Source organism: Carassius auratus, chromosome 20, assembly GCF_003368295.1.
Source record: "Carassius auratus strain Wakin chromosome 20, ASM336829v1, whole genome shotgun sequence".
In the NCBI taxonomy this organism is placed as follows: domain Eukaryota; kingdom Metazoa; phylum Chordata; class Actinopteri; order Cypriniformes; family Cyprinidae; genus Carassius; species Carassius auratus.
Genome location: NC_039262.1, coordinates 1,794,820 through 1,810,622, shown reverse-complemented (window position 1 = coordinate 1,810,622; position 15,803 = coordinate 1,794,820). Strand labels below are relative to the sequence as shown.

Genomic DNA, 15,803 nt, shown 5'->3' with positions numbered 1-15,803 from the left:
AAAAAAAAAAGTCAAACATAAAAGCTATGTCATGTTGGTGATATTTGCATTAAGTCTATTAGTAACAGTAATCTACTGTTGGAAGTCCCCCAGTAAAACTATGTTTACATCTGCAGGAACTATAATTAATTTTTATAAGTGTAGTTCTAGACTACCAGAAAAGCACATTGGTACTATGTTTTTACTGTGTATGTGTCTCTCTGACACTAACTGCATGCATTCATAGTTTACCTGTGGTTACTGTGATTTTGCAACAAACTATGCCAGTGCTTCTCAACATTTTTTTACTTTAAACAAGTTCATAATGCATTTTGCAATTAAATTAAAAAAAACTAGGTTTATTTAGTCATTTAAGTCATCCTGAGTCTCCCTAATGGGCCCCAGTCCCCTGGTTGAGAACCAGTGATTTTTCCGAATGTTTATACATGAGGAAACCTTTCAAACTTGTTTTAAAAGGATAATATAAAAAAGAAAGTGGCTAAAAATAAAAACACACATAATCAGTCCTAATGTATTTGCATACAATTTACAAGAAATCCAAAATGTGTTGTTAGTTTGAGCGCAGACTGGAGCGTTTGAACTGCCCTCTCCGTCCCACAATGCATCGCGGTACTCGGCCTTTGAAAAACCGGCGCGGCTAATTCAAGATGGCGGAGCTCGAGCAGCTGTTAGACGAGAGTGAGTAATAAAACGAACTCCTCATTAGAGCTTCTTAACTCTCTTCTCGAGCACGTGTACAGTTTTAAGGCACTTAATAACGCATGTTATTTGACATACATTTCAAGTGTTTTTCATTGTTGTGAGTGGTTTAAAACAGACGCAAAGTTATTAGCACTGAGGCTAACGAGCTAACAGTTAGCTTTCAGAAGCTACTACTATAAATAAATATCTCACCTGAGGAGGTTTTCGCCTCCCAATTTCTTTATAAAGCTTAATTTATGACCAGAAGTAATCTTGCGGTTGATAGTAGTAGTGTGGCGGTTATAATACGGTCAGAGTTAAACTTCACAGACATTTATAGGGTCGTAATTCGATGACAGCTGGTGGGTTTTGTTGTTCTTGTCAGTGTCAGTCTGTTTGTGCAGTAAAACACTCTCCTTATAATATATAAACACTTTCCATATGTTAACAGCACTCTTCATATGTTAAAAATACTCTCTCTATATTATGTAATACTGCTGTCTAGATTTCATCTAGTTCATCACAATAAATCTCAGTGGATTTTCCCCCACTGTTATATATACGTTATGTGCTTTTGTTTTTGTTGCATTAGGATTGCGGAGGATGTAATTCCTCAGATATGCTGCTCGGTTGTTTCCATTGCTGTTACTTTATAATGATTACTGTTTAATAGCTGCAACAATTGCCCAAATGCATTGTTTGCACAATGAACTAGAGCAGTGATAAAAGACATATTGTAATAAGTCAGTACTATAAGCAGCTTAAAAATGTTTCAGAGCTTCAAAAAACTTTTAAAAATTTATAATGTCTACATCGACTATAACTTTTGTTTCATCCTTGCTCCTTGTTTTTTTTTCTTCTTCTTCTTTAATTTAAACTCTTTTGATTTTCATTTTAAGATTTTAAGTATTGAAGGGATATATAATATCTGATGATTCCTAAAGTGTGGTAGAGAAAAAGGCAACAAAGAAGACTTTTTAACCAGGTTAAGCAATAAAAATAAAAAAGGAGCAGCTTATGCTTACAAAAAGATTATTTGTGGTTTCTGAGTGAATCAGTTTAAGTGAAAAAATAATTATTAAATACATATATAATTTAAAGTTGCAATAGTATAATTGCCCAAAGCATAATTGACATTTTACCACTTTTATTATGGAATTAGGCTTCTTATACCTTTAGTACCTTTAGTGTCTTTGTGGAGTAATATGAATATGAACTTGATTTTGATGCTTTTGCCCAGGGTTTTATGCATAAATGTATGATTTGATATTTAAAATGTTACATTTTAGAGAAAAGACGTTTAATCGTAACTTTCTTTTGAAAATGTTATGTTTAGATGTATATCAAAGTTGTCAATTGTTCATCCATTGTTCTTTTATCTTCAGGCTCTTCAGCTAAAGCCCTTGTAAGTTTAAGAGGTAGGTCAGTCTACTGTTTGTGACAACCGCAACTATTGCGCTGTATAATGTCACAAGATATTGAGTTTTTACCTCACAGCCACAGCTTAGTAATTGTTGGCACTGCTGTTTTGCTTTTCTACAGAAGGAAGTTTGTCTAATACTCTAAATGAGAAGAACAATTTACCAAAATCTCAGACCACCAGGGGAAGGAGCAGTTACGTTTCTGTGGAAACGGTAAGTTGGCATTAATGCTTTATATTTGTTGTTGTAATGTTTGCTTAAATTGCAGTTTGCTTACAATTGAAGCAAAAGGTAGCGCCTTATTTAATTGGGGGGGGGGGGGGGGACCTTTATACAGTGTATGGATACTGTAAGTCAATTTAGCACAGCCTTGTTTTCATCTGCCTTTAATTCAACAGGGTGTCTACCTGACTATGGTAAGTTGTAGCACCTTTGCAGTTTAATGTTTACTGATTATAAATACCTGCTGTCTGCTTTGTCCTTCAGCCAACAAGAAGCTCAAAGAGAAGTCGACTGTCATGTGAAGATGAGGAGCTACCTCGCGCCTCCAGATCTCCCAGGAGAAGCCAGAGGGTCACCACTGTGCCTCAGGTGAGAACAGTATACAGGATGTGCTTTTAAGGATACATTAACCTACTGACATAAAGATCAGTGATTTAGCATTTTTAATGACCAGCAAAATTTGAATATTTTCCTTTTTCAGAAACTTGCAAATGTCACAACACCAGACAAAAGGGCTTCACAGAAAATTGGACTGAGACTAAGAAACTTGCTCAAACTTCCCAAAGCACACAAATGGTGCATCTATGAGTGGTTCTATTCAAATATTGACAGGTATGTTCTGGTGTTCGGCAGACCTTCTATTTGCAGGCATTATGTGTAGATTTTGTGCTGTTAATAATCACATTCTTATTTTATTAATTTTGAGTATTATAAAGAGATAGTAGTGTCTGCCTTCCATAAATATGATACTGCATTTCCGTTATTAACAGATTATTAATATAATAAATAGACCCAGTAAATGGGCCTAAATGGTCTGCTTGACTGATTGCTAACTTGCATTGTGTATATATCAGCTTTATATTGGCGTATTGCTAGAACACTAATATTTTATGTTTTTGCCTTTCCAATTGTCTTTTTTTATGTTTTAGGCCTTTATTTGAAGGTGACAATGACTTTTGCCTGTGTCTGAAGGAGTCTTTTCCTAATCTAAAGACTAGAAAGTTGACCAGAGTTGAATGGGGAACAATCAGAAGACTTATGGGCAAACCTCGAAGGTTAATTGACTGCTGACTTTCTACCTTATACAGTAATAAATGCCCATAACATGCAGTGCTGATATCTTTGATTTAGATGCTTGTACTTATGTGTCTCATGTTTTTCAGATGTTCCTCAGCATTCTTTGCTGAAGAACGAATGGCTCTCAAACAGAAGAGGCAGAAGATGCGTCTCCTGCAGCAGAGGAAAATCACAGATATGTCTCTATGCAAAGACCTGCCAGATGAGATACCTTTGCCCTTGGTCATTGGCACTAAAGTTACAGGTGAGGAGCCATTTGATATGACACAATCAGCAATGATGTGTAAGGAGCATTTTGAAATAGACTTTAGGCCTGGGTGATTATTCCGATTTTATAGATTAATTTAAATGTAATGTCTTGCCACGATTAAATTTTTTACAAATGGAGGAATCACGCTTTTTGAATAGAAATATTACCAGACGTTAGAAAAAAAAAAGCTTTGACAATATGCCAGTGAAAACAGTAAAGAGAAAAGAATGATTCAACTGAAATGATGATTCATGGTGATTCATCACCAGAAATACCAGTATAATCGCAGGGGTGGAGGCGTTCCCTCTTTTCCTTGCTTTTCTTCACTTTTTAATGGCTTGTAAAAGTGGTGTGCGCATTTTACTTTCACTTTCAAATAGTGCCAATTCAGTATAAATCGATTGTCCATATTAAGTTTGTTAGAATTGTCCCTTTTTTTTCCTCACTTTCTTTTGCTTTTAAATAGCTTAAAAGTGCCGTGCGCATTTTACTTTCACTTTTGAATTAGCGGCAGTTCGGTGTCAATTGCTTGAATGCAACAACACATTACAAAGTCAAACTCATTTTAGCCTATTTATAAAACATAGAACTTTTATTAACAAAACAAATAAAAATAAACCATGCTATAGGGCAGGCTATGCCTAATATAAAATAACAAATAACTTGCATAAAGTTTAAATAGGTATACTAAACTGGAAAAGGCTAATTAAACACGTATAATATATAACGAAATAAGTTACGTAGAATTTTTATTAGGAAAATGAATAGGAAAGCTTGGAGGCACGACAAACACCTTGATGTCAAATTAAATAAATAAATGACACAAAGTTTAAGTAAAGTAAAAATCAGCAAACAATGAGGAACCAATTAAATAATAAGAAACAAATGTAAAAAAAAATCCTTCCAAAATCATCTTAGATAAACAGCAAAAGTCAACAAGCTTTTCAAAATCCAAAATATTGCTAAACATGCGCTTTTTCATATCGTTTCAAAACTAAATCATCCGCCATCGTCTTCTCTCACCACAATCTTCTTGTCAGTCAGCTCAACTCACTCTCCTCACTGGATAAATGAACTCTGATCTGTGATGATACTGTCGTTTGGCATGCTGCATTGAGCAGCCGTGATAAGTTTTTAATTGTAGTGTCTCTTATTTTACTGATCTGAATTATTTTTATTAGTATACATTTTTTTTTTTAATGTGACTAAAAGAGATGCGAGCGCAACAGTCCAGCCCGTCCATGTTTACATAGAAAAATCACTGGCAAAGAAGCGCGAACGAATAAAAGAAAATGTATAACTAGTACCAGATATTTCAAGTTTGAGAAGGCATTTTCCTCATTATTTCTGAACATATATAAGACAAGTTTGAATAAGATGTAGTTCATGAATCTTTTCTGTAAATATATTTAACAAGTGATTTGTTTAACATTTGCACTTTGAAAAAAAATATTTCACTAGAAGGTTATTAAAGAAATAGATTAATCCTGTTGTAGTTAAAAAAAAAAAAAAAATCAAGAATCTGTAAAATGTTCTGAAAAAATTTAAATGTTTTGCCAAATTGCCCAGCTCTATACTTTTTATGTCTTCAGATTGTAAGTTTAGTAAAAAATCAACTTGATCCAGGGATATTGAAGTTTTCTAGTTTTTTATTTAGTTTTTTTGCTTCTATAATCATATTTTGATCATCGTTCTGGAAATTGAAATACTGAAAAGGTATGCTTTTTTGCTAAATAATAATTTTTTTTTTTAATCTTTAAACTGTAGCTCGTCTTAGGGGTGTCCATGATGGCCTGTTTACTGGTCAGATTGATGCAGTAGATACCAGTGCAGCAACGTATCGTGTGACCTTTGACAGAAGTGGACTCGGCACACACACTGTTCCTGACTACGAAGTGCTCGTAAGAAAATTACTGTCTTAGCACAAAAGGCCATCATAATTTGAGTGGTTCTTTAAAATGGTAAAGTGTTATTTGATTTGAATGGCTAACACTCCCCCCTGCTTTCTCTTCAGAGTAATGAGCCTCATGAGACGATGCCCATATCAGCTTTCGCTCAGAAACAGAGGCCACCTCGTTTTCAGAACTTTCTGACCCCACTCCGCGGGTCCTATTCTGGGTCAACTCAGTCCATCTTAATGGTAAAATCAGACTGCCAAATTGAATTTAATTGTTTTAAGTGTTTCGTTTTCCTGAACTGTTTCTGAGGTCTGTTCTGCTAGTGTTGGAGGCAACATAGACAAAACAAAGCTTAATACAAATAATAAACTGCAACTACGTGTGGTTTGTTCCAGCCACAAAGTGTTTCCTTTGGTGAATAATTGGGTGCCAAAAGGATGCAACCATTTCAAAAGCCAATTAGAAACCAAACACTTTTATTTTTGAAAGACCATTTTAAACCTTTTACATAGTGTTGGGCCATTCATATATATATATTAGTGTTTGATTTTAGGATATTGGTTTGTTTGCTTTTATGACATTTTTGATACTGTGGGTCACACTTCATATTTAGTATAAAATATGGGTCCTAAAGCAAAACCAGTTGAGAACCAATGACATGAAAAATCATTAATTTAAATTACACCAAAATGTTTTGGAAAAATGATCTCAACCTCTGTTTGCTCTGTTCCCAGGATAATGACCCTCTGTTTAGTCAGTCCCCCTGGAGAAATAAACTGACAGGAACTGATGGAGAGACATTAGGTGGCTTTCCTGTCAAGTTTCTTGTGCAAGTGGTAAGAATTGTCACTACTAATGTTGTCTATTTACTTGAATTTCCACAGAGTTTCAATATTTCGTTTATTCTCCCGCTAGACACGCCTGTCCAAAATCCTCATGATTAAAAAAGAACACATAAAACATTTGAAGGAGATGAACACAGAAGCTGAGAAGCTGGTAAGTGTCTGACAGAAGATATGGTGGTGTTTCTGTACACGTTAACTTAGTAGTATACCATGTAACTTCTTCCATTATTCCTCTGCAGAAGTCCTATTCCATACCGATCGGATTGGACTTGCAGAAGAGATATGCCACAACAGTACTGGACCTGGAACAGCTTAATAAAGACCTCAACAAAGTCCTTCATGAAGTACAGCAGTTTTGCTATGAGGTACGTATATTTCTTTTACTCACCTCACCACATGACCAATCATGCTTTCCAGACCTTGGCTTCTGGTTTTCTTCACAAAATCCTGGACCTAAAACATACATTTAAGTTAACTTTCACCCATTTTCCTTTCACTTTCACTGATCTTCTCTTTTCAGCTGGCTCCAGATCAGGGCATGCAGCCTGCAGATCAGCCCAGTGAGTTGCGACGACGCTGTGAAGAAGAGTCACAGGAAGTTGTGAGTCAGAGTAATGCATTGTCTGATGGAGAGCAACGTGTCCAGAGCTCCAGCCTCACCCAACTCATCTCTCGTCTCACGGCACTTCTTCTGCAGATCAGGGTACCAGATGTTTTTTTTACGTTATCTGAAGGAAGCATGCCTTATCACTATGATAGTTTTGCACCACAGAATGAAAAAATCAAAAACGTAATTGTGAAATTTTTTTTTTCCTCCTGTATTTATATCTCACTTTTTTTTATTCTGACTTTTCATCTCACATTGTTCCCTTCACTTTCCAAGAATTCTGTTTACATTCTGACACTTTTCTTTTGCCACAAAATAGAAAAGGTCATTTTTACCTTTTATCTCACAATTCCGATTGTTCTTGTAATTCTGAGACAAATGTCCAAATTGTGATATCCATTGCCATTACCTTTTCTTTTCTTCTTTTTCTTCCATACTAAGAAGCATGTACATACAGACCATGAACTTGTGAGCCAAGACTTCAGTGATGAAGCATGATGAATACTAATCAATTAACATCTCCTTTGCTCAACTAAGTTTTTCCATTCAGCCCTGTCAAGCTCTTGTAAGAGCCACAATGTCATGAAAATCTACTTCACATTGAATTCTAATCTTATTTCTTTCCTTATTTATTGCAGTGTTTGGCTGAAGGGGGAGATTTGAATTCATTTGAATTCAAATCACTCACAGACTCTCTGAATGACATAAAGAGTTCAATAGATGACTCCAACCTGAGGTAATACTTATTGTTTTCATTTCTGTTGTTTTTGCTCCACTTATCTTAGATTGTCTGGTTTTATTACTGAATCTGAAAGTTCTAGTCACACAGTGCCTATACCATCTGTAAAAATCACCCACAATGATCTGTCTTCTGCAGTTGTTTTCAGGATAATGTGGAGATCCATGTAGCACACATACAGAGCGGGCTGAGCCAGCTGGGTAACCTCCATGCTTTCTCTGCCAACAACACCAACACAACGTGACTGAAATTAACTTGCACCCCTCCCAATCTCAAATACAGACAGCAACACACCTCTTCAGCTCATCACTTTAGTCTCTTGTGTTAATTCTGTTTAACGTTATGAAACTTTGTTTTCAGTACAAGTAGTGTTAAAATGTTATGCCCGACACCCAAGTGTCTGAAGATGTTCAACTAGATAGCAAAAAAAAGTGGGAGTGTGAAGCTGTTTTGTAACTGTTCGATATCATTTCAGATGTTGCTCACACTCAATTAGATTAAGTTTCCCCTTAATTTTATTGGTGGTTTCCAACTAGGGTGTATTTCGAATGACACTCCGGTTTGGTGCAGTTTGTTTGACTGAAACCATTTTGTACAATTTTATTCCCTTTGTCTCTTTCTCAAAGTGTATAACTTTGATCGTCCTGAGAGATGAGGTACTGTTCTGTCTGTTTTAAACTGTTCTGTATGTTTTAAATATGTACATTGTAGATAACTGTACAGTTCACTCAAAATATATCAATAAATCAACCATATATAGGGTTAATGTGGAAATTTTTTGACTTGCCAGATTTAGGTACTTTTGCAAAGCAACCAGTCTGTTTATACAAGTCCTATAATAGACAGCTGTGTGGAATGAAACAGTTTGTCTTGTCCTTACAAGAAGAAATAAATCACCCAAATGCCCCACTGGTGTATGTTTTAAATGCGGTAGTTTTCTGTGGGGTTGTTTTTTTTTAACCTGTAAGTGTATGCATGACAGTCATTTGTAAATAAATTGATTTCTATTATCTTCATAAAGGCTCAGAGTCTGTATTTTGAGGTTTTATTTAAAAAGAAAAAAATTAAGTGGCTTTTTTTTTTACACCCATATTTTGTCAGTCACACATAATAATATCTGAAATATACAATAAATATCTGATTTTAAAACCTTAAAACGTTCTTCAAAGCTTCAGATAAAAGTCTGCAAGTGATAAATTGATACACTAAATAAACCCATTAAAGCCAGACATGGCCTCTATTTCCCAATCAGAGTCAGAATCTGAGAACTCAACAGCTTCGCTTGTTCTAATGGGAGAGAAAGTTCCACAACTTCCCGAGTGGACTGGCATGTTTTGTACAGAACAGGTGACATGTTTAGGGGAAGATGAAGAAATCATGAAGTTATTCTGCGATGGGAGAGGTGGAATAACAACCTTCATCTCTGGCCCAATGGTCTTGTTCGGAGGGAAGTTATCATACTCCACCAAAAACTGCTTCATTGTAGACTTAACATGGCTGGTGCTCATAAACTGTCTGTGTCCCTTTGGATACTGCTGTGTGTAATTGCATGGCACCACAACACTCAGGTGATCGGTCTTGATCTGGTTCTCCTCGGTTCTGCTGAACATGCACGGAATCGTGGTTGGGTTGTACAGGTCACCTTTCATGGTGCAGAGCTTCTCATCGGAGGTGTTGATCAGCTGTTGACTGAAGTTGTCCCTCGTGTCAAACTTTGGCAGTCTCTGTGTCTCCAGGCCAGTGTGGTTCTGATGTGTCGTAAACTGGTTCATAAGGAGACTGTTGGTGGTCAGAACATTTCCACTGGTCTTATTCGGAACAGCCACCTGGCGCCGAGACTTGGCTCTTCGGTTCTGGAACCAGACCTGAATAAATTGACATCGGTTTAGAAAGCGGATGCCATTTATAAATAAAACCACAGTGGCATACATTCAGACAACACCAGCAGTAGGGAAGACCAGGGCTAGAATTATCACACTTTTATGAAAACTGAAAGGTTGGGGACACTTCATCTACAGCGATATCGTTGACTTGATTGCAAATTAAAACAGACACTATTTCAACTGAACAGAGATGACATCAATGAATTCAATGATGAACTGCCTTTAACTATCATTTTGCATTATTGAGACACTGTTTTCCAAATGAATGTTGTTCAGTGCTTTGGCGCAATGTATTTTGTTTAAAGCACTATATAAATAAAGGTGATTGATTGATTGATTGATTGAACGGTTATTCCATTTTTCAAAACACATTTCCTCAATATTTTTCTTGCAAAAAAAAATGCCCCTCTGAAAAAAATACTAAATTTCCCTGGCCAATAGCGTTTGAAAAAAACTTGCTGGGAGAAATAAATACAACTAGCCTCGGAGTAATCTTTAATATTAGGCTAATCAGGATTTTTTCTGAGGAACATAATCTCACCTGAATTCTCGATTCTGGCAAACCGGTCAGTGCCTCAAGTTTCTCTCTTAAATAAATATCAGGGTATTTAGTGTCCAAGTAGACTTTCTCCAGGACGTCAATCTGCTGCTGCGTGAAGTTGGTGCGTTTTCTGCGGTGCGTGAACAAGCTCGCGCTGTCCGATCTGGAGACGCCATGGAGGAACTTCATCCTGTCTTGAGTTGCGTAATCTGATGAGACAATGAGTTAAGAAGAGTGAAGTTAGACATATTGATTACTTAGTTACTCTCAACTGTATTTCAAGAAAGATTCCGGAGTAAACACCCACCTGTTGTGTGCATGTTAGGCCTCCTTTCCAAATCTGTGGTCGGAAACAGCTGGAATTGTTTTAAGTGTCCATCTCCAAGATTTCCGTGCACGACTGCCATTGTGAGCTAGTCGTAGGCCTACTGGTGTTCAGCTTGGAATGATTTGAGTTACCTTCGAATGGCATTTTATATCCAGTGGGCCAGCCTTCCTTCAAAGGTGATCAAAGTGAACTGATAGGACGCAGGTGTGAATTTTTGACATTCGTGGCACATTAGCATCTGTAAAAGGTTCGTGTGTGAGTTTAATGGGATCTCCACCCGAATACACACGACTTGAAAAAACATGTACGTGTATTGTTGGGTTGAGATGTTTTCTTGATCAGCTCCTCAGATCAATTTGCAGCCATGCACTTCCTGCAGACACAGCTCGTTTGAGCACAATATGTAGGAATGCATTAGATGATTGTAGTGGAAATTGTCACTGTAAATTGGTTAATATTCATATTATATATAGAGAAATGAAACATCATGAGCATTTCCAAAAAATATGGTTGTAGTGGGGAAAAAAAATTACTACTACTTTGTGATTTCATTTTCATATTAGCAGAATTAAAGTAGTAAAATGTTGATAATTTAATTTATAGTTTATATAAATTCAATATATCAAGAGCATTTCCAACATAATGTCTATATAAATTATGCCCCTTTACGTAATTTGTGTTAAAAAAAAGTTACAAAATTATAAAAATAAGTAATTTAAAAATGTAGTAGCCTAAAAGTTTTATAATTGATATCATATTTTATGTACTAAATACATTCCATGATCTGTTCCAACGAAATATGAAACAAAAAATCTATCGTTTTCACAAAAAAATAAAAATAATTATATATATATATATATATATATATATATATATATAAATTCATGTTTTAAGATAGAAAAATATTTCAAGGGTATGATGAAAAAAAAGTTAGCAAATTAAATATAAAAGTGAGTGTCATATATCATATAAGGGATATAAAAGTCTCCATAGTCAAAGAAACAACTTATAGAGAGATTTTTTTTTAACATTGAATGATTGTTTTGAATAAAATGAAACAAGCATATGTTAGATAAAAACCTGTAAGGTTCATGTAAAGACTAAAGATGTAACCGGATAGGTTTTCTTGACAGACTATACATTCAGAATCTAAATAGTCTGTTTGTGTTTGTCCCATCTGCAGTTTTCACTCTAGACCTTGTGAAATGACATTTTGCTCCACTGAACACTCGTGTGAGGCTCAAATGACTATAAACTAAACTGAAGAAAACACATTTTGCAGCACTTTTGCAGTAATGATAATGCATGCTCTCCTTTAATCCTCTTTTGTCGTTTTAAAAGCCTCCACTACGAACAATTTTAACTTTGATCAGATCGAAGACCACAATGATTAACTCAGCTATTCACAAAAATCACCATCTGGAAACATCAAACATTAGGCCGTGTCTTTTGATGGAGCCAACCGTAGCAGCTAATGATCAGCCGTTAACACATCGGCTGCCATCTACGATAGACAAAGCTTTCTCACCTCCAAAATACAGCAACAGACAGAGGGATTAGGGACATTTAGCTAATGTCACAAAGTTGTTGATATCATTTGTCTAGACATTTGTCTAGAGTTTTTCCTTTTCTGTTTCTTTTTAGAAAATGTAAAAATATCTAAATAGACAAACATTAAAAAGCTGGAAGAATTTTAAGATATTTTTAAAGTTTGTTTTCTGTTTAATAATTTATGTCCTTAAAAACAACACTTTTTTTGTTTTGTTAATTTTTGTTTTATATTTAAATTAATGTAATGCTATATTGCAAACCCAAAAACATTTTTTTTTTTACTGCATGAGATAAATGTTCTGTCGTTATAAATGTTCTTATGTTATATTTGAATCTTTGAACAATACTTGAGATAAATTCCATGCAAGTGCAGCCATTCTTGACCAGTAATATCCAACTTCATTTTGGAGCATTTCATCAAACCTCTGCGATCTTTGGTTAATATTGTGAATAATTCCATATGCAAAAGTAGATTGTGGACTATGTTGCATTGCATTTATATTAATATACCACAACCACTGCACAACAATATAAAACATGAACATGTAACAGGCCAATTACTGTGCAGACAGCATAAAATGGTAAAAAGAAAGAAAAAAAGGCACCAAAGTATTACTCAAGTCCCACAAAGGATCCAATATCAGGATTTGTCTTCCTGTGATTATGTATATATATTTCCAAACCCTCACATTGAAGAAAAAAAAATGCAGCACTTGTTTACACTCTAAAATGTAGCACAACATGTTTGTCAGGAACACATTTAGGATATGAATATCCCAGCATGTTTCACTACAAATATATAATCAATATTCAGTATGTTGTTTTAAAACCCAAAAAGAAGAAAACCCTTCATCAATGTGAATGCTCAAGCATGCGGCGATTACTGCAGATGTTATCAGAGGTGTGTCTGAAAGGAGGGGGTTTTATTCAGCTCTGACAAATGACTTCCTTTGCTTTTATCCCCTTATAATGTCTCTTCAGACAAGCTTTTCTGTTCCAATCTGCATTGCTACTGCATTTAAAACTTAACAACAAATCAAGAAATATGAGCTGATCCACAAACATTTATCATTTTGTGAGAGAACTGCAATTGTTGAGTGTTTGATATCGGGCAATAAAACATTCACACCAAATATCAATCACTTCTTTTGATCTTGGTCTTTCCTGCATTTTTCTCAAATCAGTGCATGTTTCAAGACTTGTTTGAAAAGTTAAGCAAGATCATTTTATACAATAAACAAAGATATATACAGCACCCAAAAATTAAATGGTACATTATGTGGAAGAGGAAGTAGAAGTGTGACTGTCATAAGTCTGGCACCAAAGGCCACATTTCACCAAGGATAAGTGCCAAAGTGTGAAGATCTCCACCCCCAACACACATAAGGTGCACCATTGAAATTATCATTTTAAAGCCTCTCCAAAACCCTAGTTTTACCTTATTTTTTAATTATTCCCCTTTGCATTAACTATAACAGGAAAACTCACAAATATAGTGAAACCTCTGGTCTATGTTAATATAAAAAATGTTGCATGAAAAAAAAAAGTTTAGGTAAAACACTGGAGCAAAACTCACATATTATAGTTTGCTTCCATAGAGGGAAAATGCATGGTTACTGCTTGCTAGTTGAGTTGTAATAATAAAAAATAAATACAATTCAAATTAAATAAATACTACTGCTCTAAAATGTAGGTAAGGTTTATTTAATATTTAAATTCTAACCTTTGAAAAATTGACTCTTTTACCTTATTTACCACTCAGGGCTGAATATAAGTACCTCAGTTTTTTTTTTTTTTTTAGAAAATTTTAAAAAGGTACCATCACAGTGACCACTTTTATACCTTTTTTCTGAGAAGGTTTGATAGAAGTCTCATGCTGACCAAGGCTGCATTTATTTAATCATACAATATGGTAAAATGTAATATTGTGAAATATACTTACAATTTAAAATTATATATGCGGAGAAACTTCGTATCAATGTTGAAATCATTAGAGGTGCTTAATGTCAAAATGGTGAACTTTAAAAAAAAAAAATTAAATAAATAAAAAAAAAACAACAAACGGTCACTCATTTTCACAGAATTCCGCATCCTTGCTGAAAAGTATTAATGTCTTTAAAAAAAGTAATAAAGTAGGCTACACAGTTTTATGGTTACCCACTTTTTGTTTTAAATGCTTTATCACTCCTTACACAAGTCACTGCTGCTTTTCCAAGCCACCCTTTGATTTACGGCCACTAAAACATTTAAGCTTTTTGAACTATTTTAAGAGCAGGACTTAATTTTATGAAGCAGAGCTGTGCTAATCAGTTCGAGAGCATCTAGAGGACCAAACAGGTACGAACTGCAATTTATGTATTGCACTAACATGACATGTTCCTGTGTTTTGATAAAGTACAATTTTATAGACGGACTAATCTTTCCTCTGATAAACAGGTTTTCAGCTTATGAATTTCTGTATTTGTACTGGAGGCCACTGGCAAAATTTTCAAATACATGCCCAAAGCATATATTTGAAAATGCCCAGAGGCAGATCAAGAAAACGGCGTCACAAGTTTGGCAACACAGGCTTTAAAGGTGCTGTAGGGAACTTTAGTAAAAAAAATATATACATATTTATTAAACCTGTCATTATATCCTGACAGTAGAATATGAGACCGATAATCTGTGAAAAAATCAAGCTCCTCTGGCTCTTCCCAGTGGTCTTATTGCCATTTGCAGAAACGCCATAGCTCCCGGTAAAAAACAACCAATCAGAGCTCCGGTCCGTAACTTTGTGTTCAAAATGTAAAAAAAATATAATAAGCGAGTACACCATGAATCCATTTTCCAAACAGTGTTTTTAGCTTGTCCTGAATCACTAGGGTGCACCTATAATAAGTGTTTATATTCGGACTATTTTAGATTGCTTCGGGGATACCGCGGCGGAGTAACCCAGTACCTTTGTGATTCTTCATAGACATAGAGAAGTAGTTCCAGCTACGATGTTCTTCCGCAAGACGCAAGCAGTTCTGTTTATTAACCGCTAGAGCGTCAAAAGTTCCCTACCGCAGCTTTAAATCCAAAATAACCAAATACAGGAACACTACAAATAGGGTCAGAATTTCATACCATCAGTATGGAATTAATTTTGACTGGGATTTAATGGTTTGAGAATTGGATAACTTTGAACCATATACACATTTATTTGCAGTTGTGAAAGTTTGCCAGTTTACAGGGTTTAACGTGACCAGATTTAGACGAATTTAAAAAAAAAAAAAAAAAAACTTCAGGTCATTACCAACTACCACAGACCAAGAAGCATGTCCCAGCCAGGTTCATCACTTGTAGTCTGTGTGGTTTACAGCGCATTTCTTTGTTGTCCTTGTACATTTCAAACTGGTCTTAACTTCCCATTTTGCCCCTACTGGGGGGGGGTTGTAGCACATTGAATTTACATGATATGAGTACATGAGTCAAACAACTTAATCATAAGTTGATAAATCAACATGCAATAAGCCATATAATAACCTCCACATGCCCGAGTCAATGTTACTATAGGAAGGGTTTTATGGCAACTAATGTGCAAAGGGTTGACCATAAAAAAAAAAACCTCAAAGCGCACACCATTTGTTGGACCCAAGTGTAAGTTCTAAAGCCAAAACCACTGACCTCAAGCAGAGGCTGCATATCTGTACTCTAGCTCAAGAATTAGAGGCAGAGACTAGTAGGCCTACTAAAGATGCTCCCTTGGTTAAACCAATTAGCTTAACACTAGAAA

The 15,803-nt window shown here is 35.3% G+C and overlaps 2 protein-coding genes across 2 annotated transcripts; one reads left to right on the top strand and one right to left on the bottom strand.

Moving 5' to 3' along the window:
- Positions 1-600: 600 nt before the first annotated feature.
- Positions 601-8,687, top strand: LOC113120507 (protein lin-9 homolog). The gene is made up of 15 exons (XM_026290374.1): positions 601-678; positions 2,067-2,099; positions 2,224-2,315; positions 2,589-2,693; positions 2,806-2,936; positions 3,254-3,379; positions 3,488-3,645; positions 5,419-5,552; positions 5,666-5,791; positions 6,284-6,385; positions 6,465-6,545; positions 6,634-6,759; positions 6,915-7,097; positions 7,640-7,737; positions 7,879-8,687. The coding sequence occupies exons 1-15, from the start codon at positions 648-650 to the stop codon at positions 7,982-7,984; spliced, it is 1,632 nt and encodes a 543-aa protein (XP_026146159.1). The 5' UTR covers positions 601-647; the 3' UTR covers positions 7,985-8,687.
- Positions 8,688-8,814: 127 nt separating this feature from the next.
- Positions 8,815-10,620, bottom strand: LOC113120522 (homeobox protein Mix.2-like). The gene is made up of 3 exons (XM_026290391.1): positions 10,472-10,620; positions 10,165-10,373; positions 8,815-9,605 (listed from the first exon to the last, which is right to left on the bottom strand). Exons 1-3 carry the CDS (start codon positions 10,569-10,571, stop codon positions 8,946-8,948), a joined length of 969 nt encoding a protein of 322 aa, XP_026146176.1. The 5' UTR covers positions 10,572-10,620; the 3' UTR covers positions 8,815-8,945.
- Positions 10,621-15,803: the final 5,183 nt, after the last annotated feature.